The following is an 18,452-nucleotide window of genomic DNA, read 5'->3' on the forward strand; positions in this document are numbered from 1 at the left end:
TAACGAAGGTACAGATAAGGTTAAACCTAGATCAACAATTAAATGGTAAGATTCCTGTCGAAGAGGGAAGGATTAAGTAAAAAAATTTTTTTCTACACTTTTATTGTTCTTTTGTGGGAGTACATCAAACCAAATTATTTTTCGAATTTTGACAATTGCATTAATTTTTCTAATTCCCTTTAAAAATACTATTCATTCATTCATTCTCTATTCATTTGTGTCGAACCTTTATTATAAAATTTAGATTAACCCTCTGTCTGCAACTTTACTTTTATCGAATAATTAGTTTTACTGTTCAAGGTTTTAAGAAAATCTAACGATATTCTGCAACACGTATTGAAGCTCCTATTTGAGTGTATAATCGTTGAGACGTCAAATGTTTAGAGCATTAATCAGAACAACTAAATATTGGAAAAATCTACAAAATGCATATTTTAAATTTTATTTACAAGTTCGATTAAACAAAGTTTCAAAAAGTGCCTTTTTTATTTTCTCATTTCATTTTTACTAAGTGCAATTTTTTAAAAATCTTCATTGCACGTCATTTAGTAAACCAATGTTTCTAATTAGTAAATAAAATGTTAGGTTGTTTGGTCCGATTTTAAAAAACTATACTGTTTTAAAGAGCGTACGAACACACTTTCGGAAGCCTCTCTATAGGTGACATGATTTTTCTATCAAACTTAAAATAAATTATTATTACAATTTGTTCTGTAAAATAAATTTTGTTATATCATATGAGATGTAAGAAGGTGGAACTAATAATTGCTGTAACAGATCTTATCCCTTTTATCCTTACATTTTTAAGTAAATTGTTCTGATTTTGTGTGGCATTTATGGGCACTGCCGTGGCCGTCAATGTGTTAATTAACAAAAATGATACATTATTTTAAAAATGTAGAAAACAAATACATCTTTTGTAACAATAAACGACCAATTTATAAACATTTATACGCAAATGTACATATACTACAAATTATTGTGTACGTAACAGTTATAGAAACAATAGGAACAAACACGTTAAAATCTGTGAAAAATAGGGGTCGATACCCCTGAATTTTTTCCGTGTCTGCGGGCAGAGTTATCGTTCAGCGGTTACGTTCAATTGTAAAACTGGGTACATTTCAAATAAAAAGTATTGGAAGTAGTAATTGAAAAACTTTTATTTGGACAATGTAGTATTTCAAATTTCATTTCATTTCGCAATTTTGCGTAGAAAAATATTTGAGAATGTTTATTTTTTATGAAATCGGGGCTATTAATTGACATAATATATTTAGTGGGTACTAGTATTGTTTGAAATAATATATTTCGTGGAATATGTGAGATGTAATTGTTCCAACTTATATTTCGTGAACTTAAAATCATCCTGTGATGAATAGAATGTTATTATAAATATAATATTATGTAATTTACATATATTTATTATCTAGTATAACATATAATGAGACGTTCATGTAATATAGAACTTAGAAAAAAATAGGCAGCCATTCACATTTTGAAAAATAATAAGTGAGCACGACGACTACCTGCAAAATCTGTATTACTGAAATTCTTGTAGACTTTTATCTTGTTACTGAGAATTTACATTATTTTTTAGTTGCTGTTGTTTTTGCTTAGAGTTAAAATTGGAGGAAGATACCTGGGATAATAACCTTTGTAAATCATATACACTTTTTAACAATTGCATCACGGTATTAAAAATGTTATTGAAACGTTAGGCTAATTTTTCTGAAATGTCATAAGTTACAGTATGTTCGTTTATACGTTTTTAAAAGTTATATACAAAATAAACGTTTTTAAAAATTATATACAAAACACCTATAAAATTATCCATGATTTCTTTCAAACGTTTTTATGAATCTAACGTGGATTCCATGTAATAAATTTTTACTGTACTACTGAGGAATAATATTGGGATAATATTGTGAAAAAATTGAAAACAATAGGAAGTTTTGTTTACTTTTAAAAACTAAGAGAGAGTTTCCTGAATATAATTATTAAATTATGTGCTTTTAAGTGATTATAATTTGAATGGGTCATTGAGCGTATTTTCCATGGAGTAATTTTGAATTTTCACGAGAAATTCTTTGTTTAGCATAAATTCTATTCAGGAAGCTTTTCTCTATTGTTTAAGACTCCATAGAAATTCCTAACAATTTTAGAATGCACATAATACTTCATTTTTCGAAAAGTCACTTGTTCCCAGAGAAATTTATATTATAGTGCACATGCAATTGTTAAAACAAAAATATTATATGAAATTGTTGAATTCAGCAATAAAAAGTAACGAGAAAATACTTACTAATGTTCTCAATGTCTAAAAATTAGAATCTGAAATAGGATTTCCATAAGAATCATAATGGTTCTTAACATTTGACAAAGCCGAACGGTTCGAATTTGTTCCTCAAATATTTAACTACCTCGGCCAATAAAATATTTTGCCGTAGATAATGTTTTCCAAAATCACTTTTGTCCAGCTAAACCGCCCAATTAGACCACTATGCGACGGCCCTGTATACGCAGGAATAAAAAAAATCAATTTTACTCTGCATGAGCCACCCTGCACATACAAAGACGACTTTCTTATAGCGGGTACAAAAGAACGGTGGAGCCCGTGGAGATTAAATTGAAAAATACCGGGCTACCGTTAGAATTCCATTATTCCATATCGCCATATCCGTTGTCTATTATAAGTCGTTCAAGGATTAATCTATTACAGTCCTGCTCGAACCAGCTGCGACGATTCAAGGCTTCAGGAGTGCAGTGGTATCGCGCTCAGCCGTAACGTCTCGTCGGAAATTCCGACGGTACAATTTAATACAGTGGCTGTAGTCGGTGTTCTGGAAGTTTGATACGGAGGAGTTAAAGAATCGTTAGGCACGCTGGGATTACAGGAAGGCCGGTTATTTCGAGGCGCGGTGGAGCACGCAGGACAAAGTAGACGGCGAACGGCACCGTATAGTCGTTTATCATTATTATAAAGGACTCAGCAGTGAATAATTGCATCTTAGTAAAGTTTTACCGGTATACGCGACGTTTATCCAGATTTCAGAGTTCTCGCCATACTTTCCCCCTTCTTGCAATTAACACGACTGCGAATGGCTCGCTCAAATTTTGTTTTCTTGTTGTGCAAAACTCGACATGCCCGTTTTTCAAAAATTCTGAAATCAATATTGTAATCTGTTTGCTTACTGATTCCTAAGTTACTGTATCAATAGTTTGGGATTATTAATTTTACGATTTGAATATAAATCAAGTTAGAACGGCCGACTAAATATTTTTCGTTTTTATGCAGCTAAGTTATAGTGTATTCCGTAGTACCGTAAATACTGCAGCTGCGTGATAACGTGATAAACACTACGGTGCCGCGGTGGCTTGCTTTACAAAAAACCATAACCACACAATAGTTGTCCATCCCATTTCTTATAGTAAATAATAGGGTAGACATTTTAAGCGAAAAGGAGTTGAGAATAAAAAAGGAAGATATTAAGATTATATAATATCGAAGCTTGCCATGTCAATTTTTCAAAAATTCCGAAATGAATATTATAATTTATTTGCTTGCCATCTTTGATTTCATTGTCCAAGGTCAGCTTGAAAATTTACATAGACTTTTTGAGAATGCAGATTTAATATCAGAATTATTATGAAAACCTATGTCTATAATGAGCTCAATCTCAAAAATCGCCATCTTATCTCATATCTTTATCCTGCAGGAGTATCACTATAATACTTTAAAGTTGATGTCAGAAGTACGCAGATTCAACGTAAAGTGTAGAAGCTATAAGTTGCTATAGAATACAAAAATATAAGAGTAGCTTTACAGCTGGAGTAAAATTTTCCTGCGGTGTACAAAATTATTGTTGCGGCCTTCAATTAGGTACAAACAAAAATACATTAAAGACACATCAAAACCAAAAAAAGTGATTAGCTCAAAAAATTTAACAAAGAAATAATCGTAGGTTCTTTGAATACCATCTATGCATTAACCCCTCGCACTACTTGAACTTCTTTGCTGTTCATACATAATTTGTTAAAAGAAGACGGAAATTTATATTTATTGAATGCCTATGTAATTCACCATACATCGACAACAGCAAAATAGAATTTTATTTGGATTTCAAGGAAATTAATAAAATATGTATATACATATTAAATTTTGTTTGACATCTTCATCACGAGTCTGTCTCGTTATAGGGCAAGGGGTTAATACTTTTACAATAAAAACGTGTATAAAGTAAAATTCTCTTTCTTCATGCGGAGTACAGAGTAATTGTTCTCGTATAATGCCTATGTCACGCTGGCAGCGAACGTGCTAATTGTTTTACAGCTGTTGACCTAGGAACGCGAGACTCCTGGGCAGCTGAAAGCTGTGCACGTTGAGGTTACGCTTGCTTGTTTCTTTTAGCAACTTTACGACAAAACTCGGTACCGAGACTCCCAGAACAATGTGAGAGAACAACCAAGAAAGCTTTCCTTTCTACGCGAATTTCTGTGTTATAGTACACTCCCACGCCACTGAAATTACTCGTCAATCTTGAGACAACGTTTCCTAGATTTGGTGAAAGTAAAACAGTGAAAGGAAAAGATGTATCTTCTAATTTGTAGTAGTAGTTTCGTTCTCCTAAAATTGATTAAAGTTACAATTTACTGGTCCATTTTACTGACCCTTGACGCGTTGATCGTCCACTCAGCGACTACAAAAATTAAATGATAGCAATGTCATAAGTATAATTTCGTAGTAAGAATAAAGAAACGTATATACTTTTCATTAAATACTTTACATATTAAACAATGTCTTCAGTCTCACAAAACCACGGTCATACAATAAAGTTACTCTATCCTCCACAAACATCTTACAATCAGTACCATCGTCTCATAGTACGTTCGTAGAGTACGACTGCTCTCAACCACTGAGCTCGCACGTCTCCACCGACGAGATATACAGGGTGGCCCACATAACTCTGAACAGCTCAATATCTCGAAAACTATGCCATCGATTTTAAAGTTCTTAGTCTTAAATTGCATGGAACTGAAGGGCCTTTCTGACTACATAAACGTGAAGTGGCCTCCCTTCCCCTTTAATGGGGGAGGGGAGGTACCTTTATAATTTTAAATGGAACCCCCTATAAAATGTTACATATTTAGATTCTACAGGAAAAAACGAGTCAATTTTGTCTGAAACATTTTTTTGTCAGATACTTCCATGATGAGATATAACAGTTTGAAGTTTCGAGTTGTAGGTACTTGAAGCGCTCGGAAATAGCGTTATGGAATTATACGCGCTTGAGTCCTTTGCTTATTCATGAAGAAACACAAACAATAATATTTACAATTCTTGAGTCTGACTCACTTATCTATGAAAACGTTTTCAGTCTAGAGCTGTTATTCAAGCAGTAACATTGTGATTATGGCTACTTTTGACACAGAAGTGAATATGTTATTAACGTTAGGTGTTTTTTGAACGTTATGGGATCATAAAATGTCATGCAACATTTCATAATTTAGAAAAGCGACTTCGCGAGCACGGTGAATTGTGTAAAAAAACTCGCAATAAACCTAAAGCTGTCACTGATGAAAATAATAGTGCCAGTATTCTTGCTGCAATTACATTAAATCCTCATATTAGTCAACGTACACTTGCACAAACATCACATATTAGTCGTTCATCAATTCAACGAATTTTGAAACAGCAAAAGTATCATCCATATCACATGGTTTTATCACAAGAGCTTTCGATAGCAGATTACGATCACCGCGTAAGATTTTGTGAGTGGCTGCAGGGTGTTGTGGAAAATGACTTTTTGTGCAAAATACTTTTTTCCGATGAGGCCACTTTTATGAATTCAGGGCATGTAAATAGACATAATCTGCATTATTGGGCCGTGGAAAACCCAAATTGGATGCGATGTGTTTCCTTTCAACATCGATGGTCTTTAAATGTTTGGTGTGGCCTAATAAGAGATTTTGTGATTGGACCTTATTTTTTTCAAGAAACTGTAACATCTGCAAGTTATTGTGATTTCTTAAAAAATCATTTGCCTGCGCTTTTGGAAGATGTGCCACTGCACGTTAGAAGAGAAATGTGGTTCCAACAAGACGGCGCTCATCCACATTTTGCAATCATCACCAGGCAATTTTTGAACCAAAAAGTTGGGAACAAATGGATAGGTCGTGGGGGACCTCGTCAATGGCCTCCTCGATCCCCCGATCTAACACCATTAGATTTTTGCTTATGGGGATATGTAAAGAACAAAGTTATGTTTGAACAACCGACGACAAAAGAGGATATGAAACAAAGAATACATGACGCTTGCGCTTCAGTGACTCCCGAAATGTTAAAAAATGTTAGAACAACTTTGATGTTTCGAGTAAATAAATGTTTACAAGCCCGTGGTGGACATTTTGAACATTTAATTTAAAGTACATTTTATTTCTTCACGAATAAGCAAAGGACTCAAGCGCGTATAATTCCATAACGCTATTTCCGAGCGCTTCAAGTACCTACAACTCGAAACTTCAAACTGTTATATCTCATCATGGAAGTATCTGACAAAAAAATGTTTCGGACAAAATTGACTTGTTTTTTCCTGTAGAATCTAAATATGTAACATTTTATAGGGGGTTCCATTTAAAATTATAAAGGTACCTCCCCTCCCCCGTTAAAAGGGAAGGGAGGCCACTTCACGTTTATGTAGTCAGAAAGGCCCTTCACTTCCATGCAATTTAAGAATAAGAACTTTAAAATCGATGGCATAGTTTTCGAGATATTGAGCTGTTCAGAGTTATGTGGGCCACCCTGTATATATCGTCGGTGACGTCTCTCACATCTGCATACAACCTCGGTCGGTAATGTAGGAATCAATTATACTCTACAATAAGAAATTTATTTAATGTACTTAAAATCGAGAAGTCAAGATTTTTGGTGTTAATTACTCTTTCAATTCTCTTACATTTCACAGACTGTAAGCACATTTAGTACTCCTTCCTTCTACTTTTCGCAGCCGAAGGGTCAGGACGTCTTCGACATCGCAATCTCTACTTTCTCAGCGGCCTCCTCCTTAAGCGCGTGGTCTGCACTGGAGCATGCAGGTCTTTCCTTAAAAAGGGCCCTGCCCATCCCCACGTGGGCCGCGAAGCCCCGTGCAGCGAGTCCTTTAATCAACTTGTCGTTAAAATCCAGGATGAATTGTAAGCCTCCGTCCAGGTACCTCCGATCCCACACCCTCCATACTTTAGTGCGGGGTTCCAGGTTTTGTTTAGCCAGCTGCTGTAGCATGATCTCTGTTTCGATTGAGGCCCCAATATATAGGTGGTGATCCTTTAGATCCTTGGAAGGCAGTCTCTCTCTTTCCCAGAACCGCCTTGGCTCTTCAAGTGCTTGTCCTGGCCGCCCCTCTAGTCCTAGATTTTTCGACATCCCTGGTGGCTATCTAACCTTCGCACCTGGCCCCGTTGGTGAAGCCTCGATCTCTTCAACAGCGGCGGGTCTAGTTTCGGCCGGCTCCACTTCCATAAAATGGTTCTTTTCCAGTCTCTCGATTGTCGCTTAGTACCATCTCCGCCGCTTCCTTTGTTATCTTCTCCATTACATTCATAACAGTTCCACGAGTAGGTAGGAAGGGGTCCGTCTCCGTAGAGCCTGCCTTGTGGGAGTAAAGCTAGAGTACCATGTGGAGTCGCCCTTTACTCCCTGTACAGGGTACAAGGCTCCCACCTTGGATTAGGGGAATTGGTTCGCAGCAATAGCTTCGGTCACCCAACTGGCGGTTTTTAAGCCGCTGGGTTCCCTATAGCACCTGTTAACCTGTGCCATTTCTGAGGTAGTCCCGCGGAAGCCTGATACTGTAACTGCAGCACCGTCCCCTGTGGTCCTTGTTTCAAACCAATGTCGCCAGACCGAGGAAATTGAGGGGAATATGTTTACCCTCTCACGTGACATTGTGACACGTGCACGACACAGACGAAACACGTCACGTGACCGAAAAGCGGAAGCGTGGGGATGCCCGTCGCCGGAAATTGGGGGAACAGCGTCGTAGAAGAAGAAGGGCAGAGTGGAAGACAAATATTAATCTGGCAACACTGCTCCGAACCCGTCCTCAGGCCTTTTCTCCTATCCACCACCTGGATCCTGAAGCCGCTCGCGGGCAGCACAAGTCATGCGCCTATTTACGCACCAACACACGAACTCATTTACACATTCGTGCAGCCCATCACATCGCTGCTAGCACCCAGACCAGGTCATGTGATTTATAATATCATATTTATGTAACAAAATTCGATATTTTTCAATAAATACATAGCAGACCTGTATCTTTGAGGGTTCTATATGACGAATGGAATTTACTGAGGTGAAGGATTTTAAAGCACATTAGTAGATATTCCAATAATGTGCAAATAATATAGTTAAAAAATGTTTAAAGACTTTAACCCTTGGACGGTGAACGTTGCGAGTATTCATGGTAGCTATAACTGGATCTATTCAAATCTTTACGTATCAATTTTCTTTAACATATTTTTGTTCCTATTACCTTGAGATCTACATTAATCCTCTTATTGGACTGAAAATAAATAATAACAATAATTCTTCGCAACATGATGAATGTAAGCAAAGAAATTTATTCAGAAGCATGTCAGTTCAAGATACGATCTTGCGATGACGATCTTCTTCTACGATCAATCCCTTTGTTTACGTTTCTTTTTTAGCGACCCATCTTTTAGCACTTTGTATAAATAAAAAGATCTGGAGAAATTCTGTCTCCATGCAAGGACAATTGATGTAAACATGGAAGCAGAGAACATGATTAACGAATAAGGAGTTGAGTCTCCAATAGTCGATAGTCATTTACAAGGCTGTGACGACCATTATGTTAGTGTAACGATGAAGAGGATGAAATGTATCCTGGATGTGGCCTCCAGGCCTGTTGGGCCTAATTGTAAGCGGTTTGTGCACGTAGCGGACTCATTGTCTGTTGCGCTGCAGCCGGACGTTTACGAGACGTCAATCGCTATTGAGTTGGAGAACACGATGATAGAAGTACAATGTGTTTACGAGGATCTTGCAGTAATAAACTAAAGTTCAATGTCACGACTTCGATATTCAAGAGCTTCATTTTTGTGATAAAATAAGAAAATCGATTTTTCAAAAATTAATTCGATCCTTCTGATGTACTCTCTGAAAGTTATAATTCACAGAACTGATGGATTTATAGTATCCAAAGTGTAGCCTAGCAACTGATAGAACTTTCAACGCGTTTTTTTCGACACAAAGTCTTTAAATTGGTACCAAAAATATTTGAATGGCAGCTGAACCAATTTCCATAAAATTTTTCAGTAATATTTTGATTTATTTAATAATTGAATTTATTATCCATATTTTTTCTTCTTTTACGAACAATTGAACGTTGCAGTGTTTTTCGAAATCGGCGATGAAATTTTGAGCATGTGTATGCAGTTTTCTCTCGATATAAGACGATGGCCCGGGACGGCTTTCGGCGTATTGCTGATGAGGGTACCTATTCGGCTGACATTGTTCTTAAGTGGGCCCAGAGCTTATAATATCGTCCATGCAGCAATATCTTTCGTTGGAACACGATAGAATATGACATATCCTCTCGGTCTGGCACTAAGGTCTGACAACTTCAAAAAGAGGAAAGGGGATAGAGATTTTCTTGTTGCAAAATAAAAACATCTTATATCGAAAGAAAGCTGTAACTAACATAGATCTACAAAACGCATATTTTAAAAGGTTTTAAAAAATTTCTTTTTTATTTTCTCATGTAATTCCTACCAATTGCAATTTTTAAAAATCTTTTTTGTACGTCATTTGATAAACCAATGCTTCTATTTGGTAAAATAAACTTGATTGCGTGATTTTTGGTTACGGAGAAGTAACGGTTTAAATATCGACGAAAACCGGGCGTTTCTCTAATTTTGCGGGGTATAACTATCAAAAGCTACGTTGTTTGCGTGGAAATTCGCGAAAATACGAACCTTGTTTGCGGCAGCTTTTAGACGAGATTCGTGGCGTTCCGATATTCTCGTGGAAATGTTCATTCCTCCAGGGTTTTTCTACGTACTTTGGACAGAGACGTCCAACGGCGGTCTCTTTGAACTCGGGATCTACAAGGTGATTATCTCTGGTGGCATGTGTCAAGAGAAGCGTAGGTCCGCTGGAAGATGGTATTCGAATTCGTATCTGGTCCAGAACGCGATGTGCACCAACGCGGACAGGATGTCCGATTTACATTAAATTTACATTGCTATAACTTGGCCCCGCGACTGAGATTGATACACACCTCGTCGTTGCTAGAAGCTCTTCCGCGTCGAATCTCTTTGGAATACTCCTTCATTCGATACAACACTCGAGGAAACGTCGATACATGTCTGTGAGCTTTCTCCTTCTGCCTCTCTCCTCTCTCCCTCTCTCCCATTTTCTCTCTGTTGACTTGGAATCATTCTCAGACAGTTCTGATTGAAACTCTGTCGCATGCGTTCTTCTTCGCTCATTCATGTATTCCGATTTCTAAACATGGAATTATAATGTTGAAGACTGGGCTTGGGTTTGTATTCCTGGTTGTACTCGGAAGTTCATTGTTGGCGAGGCTACTACTTATTTGAAGTTTGGTAACAAATGGAATGAATATTGTACTTATAATACCACTGTATTATAATTTACCAAAATCTAGTACCTAATAATACTGCTTTTATTACAGAAAATATTTTTATTTTCTCAATCGCATATGACGATGATTTTATATTATTTTACAAAACTGAGAGTGACGAAACTGATGCAATAAAGAGGCTGCTCCACTTTCGAGTAATGCGAGTAAACCAATATGTGCAATTCGAAATAAAGAGTTGTTTCAAACGTGACGAATTTATGGTCAACTAATATTCGCGTTGACAAATGTTTACATTGTAGGCATATCAAATCAATTAAATATTTCAGCTACTTAAAGCTACCTTTTATATCAAAGTAGAAAAAATAATAATCATTCATTAAAAAGATTTAAAAGAGTGTATACTTTATTTTAATTATTGCCATCGTGGGTAATATATGTATAAATATACTATAATATTTTACACTATAACAGTTTAGAATATTAACCCTTTGCACTCGAAGCTATTTTAACTCCAAAACGAAACATTTCTTCTGACCTAAAATATTTTCATTCTGAATATTTTTTTTTCATGTTGTATATACGAAAATGGTGCAATTTACTTGTACAATACCGAAGTGTTTAGTAATTTATTAAATACAAACACGTTTAATAATGTAAAAAATATTTTGAATAATGATACAGCAATTTTTAGTGGCGGCTTACAGTCGCCATTCGAGTGCTAAGGGTTAATAGTTTCACCATAAACTGTAGACTTCATCTGTGAAGGAGTATTATTGTAATCCGCGCCTGTATATATTCGGCAGTCATCTGACGTGAGCTCCCGAGTGAAGGGTGAGGGGGGGGGGGCTAGATGCGTGCGCAAAAAAAAAACAATTGACAACTCCATAATATGGCGATTTTTAACACAAAACGTGCAGAGCACGTGTTTGTGTAATCGAATGTAATCGTTACGATAATAAATGCACACGTTAGAATATATATACACGCATCAACTCTAACATCATCTGTAGGCATCATCGAAATAAATTATTCGAAAAATATTCGTTAACACGTTGAATGCCACGCCCGTCATACGTGGCTAACACAGTTCTTTGCCTATCTGCAAATAATAATTTTGTTCATAATAATGTGATCCCAGAACTTCATTTCATACCATGTCATATCTGTAGAAATAATTTTTTATACAACGCATCATTTGGAAGTTATTCGAGGTGATCAAGTTAGGTGTCTCATTCTATACAGAGTGTCCCGAAAGTGTACTTCCTTAAAAGAGATGATTCTTAAGGTCATTTGAAGTACCGTTCCCTTTGCGAAAATGTTCTCCGCAGCTTTGCTAAGGAGTTATTAACGAAAAATACAGACCAATCAGAGCGCGGCTACAGGTCACGCAAAGGAAAAAGTGACTACAAATAACCTCAGGAATTACTCGATTCAAGAAAATACAACATTTTTGGGACACGCCGTATATAATAGTACAATATTATCTAATATTATCTGACATTATAATATTATCTAATATTATCGTATCAGGCTACGTATACACTCTACAATCTTGGTCACTATGGTACAAACAATATGTATAAATTAGTGCAGTATGAAGTTTTCTTTTACTTCTCGAAATTCTACTTTAATTCAATAAAAAAGAATTCGTGAAAAGTGCATTATTTTTTATCCTTACTTATAACGCAATAGGATTAATTCGTGAACCATGGACGTTTTGTACGATAAAATGACAAATTATTATAAACAAACCGACCTGTATTTACTAATCAGGATATAGTGACGAGACTACGCCCCTCAGTCTATGCATAGACACGAATTCTATTCACCCGTCGAGGGCTGATGATGCAAGCAGGTTAATGAATGTAAAATATTTGCCTGAAATTGATCGGGAAATGAATCGATCAGCGAGGTTCGTTCACTTAACCTCTAACTCATTCTCTTTCCAGGTGTCCTGGGTTCGTAGACGAGGAGAAGAACTCCATTTGCTCACGATTGGTCTGGACACGTACGCGAACGACATGAGGTTTTCTCTGGAGCTCGAACAACCGAACGATTGGAGGCTGCTTTTGCACTCGGCCACTGAACGCGACGGTGGCCTCTACGAGTGTCAAGTCAGTGCTCATCCTCCATTAATCAGAACTGTCCATCTGACGGTGTCCGGTGAGTAAATGTGTCTTTGTGTACGTACGTCTACCTATCCGCCCGTATCTCGTTGTCAGAGGCCCGAACTTGCAATTTGCGGCTCCAATTTCCACCATATATGCCCTTTGATCTGACTACTTCGGTGTTAGTGATAATAAATCAGATCCGCGTGGATACCGCTCAAAATGGAACACGGCCGCGATAGATATCCGCTAATCACCTTAATGAGAATTTCACGAGGACCCTGTGAATTACCGGCAATGGAAAAGTTTTGCTCACGCAGATAGTTTTTCTCTTCTTAACCACTTACAGATTACACTTCTGGAGTTAGTCAAATAATTGGTACCGTAATGCCATCATACGTATATATAAAAACTCCTGAAATGTCATTTATGTCGGTGAAAGAATACCTATAGAATGGTAAAACCTTTTTGTTTTTAATTATGTTTTTTTTTAGCGTTTACCAACGTTTTCGTGACATTTTTTTGGTTCGAACGATACCACATACGACACAATTTGTACAACGAAGTACAACGAATAGTGTTGTAAATTTAGATTGAACTGTTTGCATGTGAAACAAGTATTCATGAGAATTCAGATATCATCGGTTCGGATAGTCGAAGTTCTACTGAATCCTGAATTAAATAATTAAATATGATCTAAATTGTGTCGTGTTTGGTCTCATTTTAATCACAAAAATGCTACGAATACGCTGGCTAAAGCTTCATAAAAAAAAAAATAACATAAAATGTAAATGTAACATATACTTCTCTCAAGGAGGATACGCTGCAGTAGTGGGGACCAATTTCGTCTCAAATATTCAAATATTCAAAACATTTGCTGCATCTCTGTATGCATTACTTAATCCTCAAATTCGTATCTAATATTACATATAGCCGATTAGCTCGTGGATCGATATCAATTACTCTATGAATTAGGCAATGAAAATGATATGTAACATTATACTACCATAACATATCTCATGTAATTTAACACTTGGAAGGAGCACGGTTTTGATGATTTTCATTCTATTTAGACGGATGGGCATCAATTTTTTGCAATATGTTTTCCATGTAATTTTATCTAGAACCATTGATCTTTTTTTTAATTGCTCCCGATTGCACAACGTTTGATCGAAATTCGTCACCAGAAAATTAATGACTAGGTGATGCCTTTAAAATACTGGGTCAACTCTCATGCGCTCTTCAGGGTGGAAATTCATCCATTCTCTGCTTACAGATACTGGTTTGATTTTTTTAATTCTGTTGCAAAATATATTTGCGTAATATCTGACGCTACAAATGAAACTTAATGTGTTGATTTTTTCGAACTTTTTTATGTAACTGTTTTGGAGGAGCGTATCAAGGTTCCAAGTACGAAAACACAATTTTTTTAAAAGAACAAAGGTGACTTCAGTTTCGTATAAAAAAATAATAGTTTCAACAATTTTGCTTGACATCAATGAAATGTTATTTGAAAAATCACTACCAATGACAGGTTAACTATCTGACAATGTAACCCGAGTTTATTTTTAGCCAGAGCAACCGTCGTTTAATCCCTGGCGATTACACTAAACGAATAACCGTTATACTGGAAACAATAGAAAGGTTAATGGGTCTACAAAAACTACCTTAAAGAATACGTTAAAAAAATTGACAAATGAAGCAGTGAATAATCCTAAGCATCCTCAATTACGTACAGCGAGTCACATGAGTGTTCGTGCAGTTCTTAAAAGTGGTGTATAATTGACACATACAGTGTTTGCTCATTGACACATACAGTGTGTCCCAGAACTATTCCCACTGCTGCGGGGTATACCCCGTGAGGGGTCATAAACCGAGGCCTCTAGAACTTCGCTGTCCTTTTCTACGTTCGACGTGGATTAAAGAATTGTATCTCCTGCCCGATATATGTCCCTGGCTAGACCCACGTTTTAAAGACTGTACAGTGAATTCTCGATTTATGTCATTAACACGAGTCTTGCCATCGTCGTTTATAGCCCAGGAGACATACCGGAGTCGTGTTATGTTTACAACCCTCGGCGTCCGAGGCCTCTCGGGCCTCGTGACCCCTCACGGGATATACACCGTGGTAGAGGGAATAATTCCGCGACGTTTATCATCCAGGCCTTGGCGACATATGTATATAGAAAAATCACTGTACTTACAAAACGTGATTTTTAAATTTTCGATACAGGCCCACATAAAAACCAATAAAGACCAATAGCAATATTTTCAAAAATTTTGTTTCCACGGGAAAAAATCTCAATTAGTTTAGCCCATGTTTTGAAAAAAGTATTCACTTTTAAAGAACATGGGAGTACTCCTGCGACTCACTGTTCCGGGAAAAAACGTCCATCGTCGGAGGGCGATTTCGCACCCCGATATAATCCCGTAATTAATTTTTTAATTTATTCGACCCGAAGAGTGAGATCGCGAACTAATGATTTCCATTTTGTTGATGACATTATCCCTTCCTATTCTGCATTTGTTCCGCGCGGGACATGATGATTTATCGTAGACGAAAATTCGCAACAATAAACGTTTGTTCGCGAGAAACGACACGTTTAATATGTTATCAAGTATCCATCGAAATAATATTCATGAACGGTACTCGACATTACCCCGGTGACCCTTCACAAAAGGCTCTCGCGCAAGGGTGAACCTGAGGACATTTTATATTAAAACGTCCCCACGGGCCACAAACTTAATTATTACAAGCTTCGATGTACCCCCCTGTAATTTCACCCAGCTTCGCATGAATTATCTCTGAAACACCGTTAAATTCGGGACAGTGAAACGACCGCAAAATCCTCGTCGATTTCAACACACCTGTGTCTCGTTTAACGTAATTGCTTGTAGTTCCAACGGAAACCGTAAAACTCGCGGGGGGCGAAACGTTGTCGGGAAGGATGATGGCGGCCTCACGGTGAACCCGTGAATGGTTGCATATTACGCCCTCGTCGGGTTAATCTCGTCGAAGGGGCAGCGACAAAAACCAGCCTCATTATTCTCTTAATCTAGTCCCCGCAAAGTGTGCCGGGAAAGTTGGCCCGTAGATACATAATCCGCCGCGTTCCACCGGATCATAAATCACGAAGGCTCGCATCGTTAGGGTCGTCCTTGCGCCGCATAATGGCGATCTTGGTGCTGTAACGATGTCCTTGTGGCACTTTCGGCCCGCAGTACCTACGCCCCTTAATTGGAAGCCCCTCTCCCTTCTCCAAAATCTGTTTCGATTTGACCCCGTTCTCTCTACCTCTCGCCAATCCTCGATGTTTCTGCCGATGAAGTTGTTTATTTCGATTCATGGTTTCACGAATTTGTCGGTAGTTGACAAATTTCATAAATGAGCTCACTTGTCAAATCTATTAACATTTATTGTCGATAGTAAAATAAACAGTAGAGAAAATGTATGAAACTGTGTCTATACATTCATGTTTAAAAGTTCTATCAATTTTTGTCATTGTTTATAAATTATTTACAAATTATTTATTGTCCATCAATGTATAATTAGAGCACCAGACGAAATGGAATAGTATATTGATCTGAAACCTTGCAATTAATATATATGGCAAGGAGCTAGAAAAATTCATATCGAATGTAAAATGTTAATAAATGAAGTGGTCTGGCACATTTAGGGTAGTGATTAATCGATTCAGCCGGTGAACGATTTAAATATCGCTGATGATGCAGCATTGAAACCCGTTGCACAAGTATTCATACTCTCTCATGGATAAAATTTCGAGAAAAAATACGAGGGTCAGTCATTAAGTAAATTAGTCCCCCTCCTCTTTATTACTTAATAACCTTATTCACCTAGGACAGAGTAATATTGTCTTAGCCGAGGTTATAACTAGACAGAGAAATATTACCTTATTAGCCTGTCCTACATTACTTTATTTTATTTCATTCTATTTCATTCTATTTTAATTCACTGCCAAGTGAATATGATGGATTCTGTACCGCTATTGAGTCGCGGGATGATATCCCGACTATTCATTTATTAAAAGTAAAGCTTATAGAACAAGAGGCAAGGCTCGAGGACCAACTAACCAATGAATCGAGCCCTAATAACGATGCATTGGCTGCCAAAGGTCATGCATACAATAAGAACAGCTATCGTGGAAATGTTAAAAGTCGTCCTACAAGATCCAGGGGAGGAAAATTGGGAGCAAATTGTTTCAGATGTGGAAAATATGGACATCGTTCAGCAGACGGTAAATCGAAAAGGGAAAACACTGTGAACAACATGGAAGATGCCATGAGTGCGATGGTGCTGAATGCTGAACCGAAGAAAACTCCAAGTTGGTGTTTGGACACTGGTGTGACAATGCATATGTGCGTAGACAGAGACAAGTTTGACCGCATTGATAACAAAGTATGTGCAAAGGTGTACACTGCCATTGCGTAACATCAACTGGTGCTGGTGACGTCAAACTAAAAGTGAACTTCCGAGGTAATTTATTGCCAGTCTCACGTATAACTGATAGGGATTATACCGTAATTTTTAAGAAAGAATATGCAGTAGCGAAACGCGTTGATGGCACAGTTGCAATGACTGTGAAAAGACATGGTGGTTTATATGTAGTGGATGAAAATAGTACAGAAGTGGCTCAGACTCCGTCAGATGGATATAAAAGCAATCTGAGAAGATGGCATTGTAGATATGGCCACTTGAATCCTAATGATTTAGAAAATTTAAATAAACAAAAATTTGTAAATGGGGTTAACTTAAAGTCGGATGAAAAGAATTTTAAATGTGAGATTTGTGATCAATCTAAAATTCATCAACTATCATTAAATATTGTTCATTCCGACATCTGCGGTACCTTTAGAACCACATATTTAGGCGGGGCAAAATTTATGGCATTTAAAAACTACAAAACACGCGTCGAAAAAGAAACTGGATGCGTAATAAAAGTTTTACGGTCAGATAATGCGAAAAAGTACCGAATTTAGAATCCGAGGGAATTAAAAGACAGCTTAGCGTTGAATATACACCCCAGCAGAATGGCGTCGCGGAAAGAATTAACCGTACTCTCGTTGAAATGGCGCGCTGTATGTTACTCGAATCTGGTCTTTCGAAATCTTTGTGGGCGGAAGCGATAAATGCCGCGAGTTTTATTAGAAATCGCTGCCCTACGAAAACGTTATGTACGAAAACCGTATTTCGAGTTTATGCAATCTTTGGTATTAAAGCTGTAGCACTTGATAAGGGTCCAAGAAAATGTAAATTTGATGCGAAAGGCAGAAACTATGGTCTTGTGGGATACCCCACCGAGTCTAAGACGTATAGACCCTGGGAACCCGGCACGAAAACCATCATCAAGAGACGCGACGTTTGTTTTCACGAAGAATTAAAGCAGATTGATCATAACAATGAACATATTAAAACACCTGATTTTACAGATAGAGACAAATATGATGAATTTGAATACGTTCAATGAAATCCTATACATCAAAAAGAAGAAACAGAATCACATAGGGACGAAGAAGAAGCAAAGTCACATAATACACTCTCTGAGTATGAATCCTTGGATGAATCCCTTGAAGAAACCGCCCCACAACCAACCAGGAAACATGGTCCTGGAAGACCGAGAATAATCAGATCGGGTACAGTTGGCAGACCTAGGAAAAGTTACCAACCCCCAGCGGAGGAGAATAACTGGACATTAAC

General features: G+C 37.3%; 1 protein-coding gene across 1 annotated transcript in view; it reads left to right on the forward strand.

Moving 5' to 3' along the window:
* LOC143361991 (uncharacterized) overlaps window positions 1-12,892 on the forward strand; it is a 59,754-nt gene extending 46,862 nt beyond the window's left edge. Inside the window, exon 4 of the mRNA XM_076801758.1 lies at window positions 12,578-12,892. Coding sequence (XP_076657873.1) covers window positions 12,578-12,799 — 222 coding nt within the window. The 3' untranslated portion in view covers window positions 12,800-12,892. The remainder of the gene's footprint in view (window positions 1-12,577) is intronic.
* Window positions 12,893-18,452: the final 5,560 nt, after the last annotated feature.

Source organism: Halictus rubicundus, chromosome 2 (genome assembly GCF_050948215.1).
Source record: "Halictus rubicundus isolate RS-2024b chromosome 2, iyHalRubi1_principal, whole genome shotgun sequence".
In the NCBI taxonomy this organism is placed as follows: Eukaryota; Metazoa; Arthropoda; class Insecta; order Hymenoptera; family Halictidae; genus Halictus; species Halictus rubicundus.